This window comes from Otolemur garnettii, unplaced genomic scaffold, assembly GCF_000181295.1.
Source record: "Otolemur garnettii isolate 467f Iridium unplaced genomic scaffold, OtoGar3 scaffold00014, whole genome shotgun sequence".
NCBI lineage: Eukaryota > Metazoa > Chordata > Mammalia > Primates > Galagidae > Otolemur > Otolemur garnettii.
Window position 1 is genome coordinate 9617662 of NW_003852409.1, and position 877 is coordinate 9618538.

At 30.0% G+C, this 877-nt stretch overlaps 1 protein-coding gene across 2 annotated transcripts in view; it reads left to right on the forward strand.

The window, feature by feature from the left end:
• The window catches only part of FKTN (fukutin), a 72537-nt gene that overhangs the window by 39687 nt on the left and 31973 nt on the right, over window positions 1–877 (forward strand). For both annotated transcript variants that reach the window (XM_023510610.1, XM_012802377.2), the window contains exon 9: window positions 31–164. In XM_023510610.1, coding sequence (XP_023366378.1) covers window positions 31–164 — 134 coding nt within the window. The remainder of the gene's footprint in view (window positions 1–30; window positions 165–877) is intronic.

Consider the following 877-nt stretch of genomic DNA (forward strand, 5'->3'; position numbering starts at 1 on the left):
AAAAAAAATTATCTTTTTTTATTTTTAAAGGATGGTACCGGCAATGCAACATTATTCCTTATAGCAAAGATGTCGACCTAGGAATTTTTATACAAGATTACAAACCTGAAATTATTGTAGCATTTCAGGATGCAGGACTCCCACTCAAACACAAATTTGGGAAGGTTAGTACCAAAAATCAGCTTCATTTTGTAAGTAGCCTCTCAATGGTAAAGTTTATATTAAGCAACTCAGACATGGTTAAGAATGCTACCTGCATCATTTTATCAATCAGTATTGACCAAGACAAATTCAGTACAAGCTTTATACCACTTATAATTTTTGTACTATCTAGAAAAATCTGCTTTTTATTAACAATGAGGAAAGAAGGATCTTGGACTCTAATAGGTGAATTTATTGCCATTATATTAGCCAACAATATAAAATTAATAATTAAGAATCCCATTCACCCTAACTGACAGGAAAACTATTTTTCCTGTCATAAATAATCATTCTATTTTATTAAAAATATTTACTAAAACACTTTCCTAAGGTCAAAGTCAAAGCAATAAAGCTCTAGTCATTTAGCAAATAGTTACTGACCATTCACTGTGTGTCTTGCACTATCCTCCTTACCTCGAACACAAAGGTGAATAAATTACAGTTCTTACCCTTGAGAAGCTATGTAACTGGGAAGGAAACAATGTCATAAATAATTCTTTTGTGTAGTGCTATAACAGACAGATGTATCAAGTCCAATAGGAACATAATTATTTGAAGAATAAATTTAGGGAAGTACTCTAAGAATTCTTCTTTTCTTTACCTTAATATTTTTTCTTTTTTTAAAATGCACATAATGTAATAATCTATATTGTCCAAGTAATTATGATGAATATCA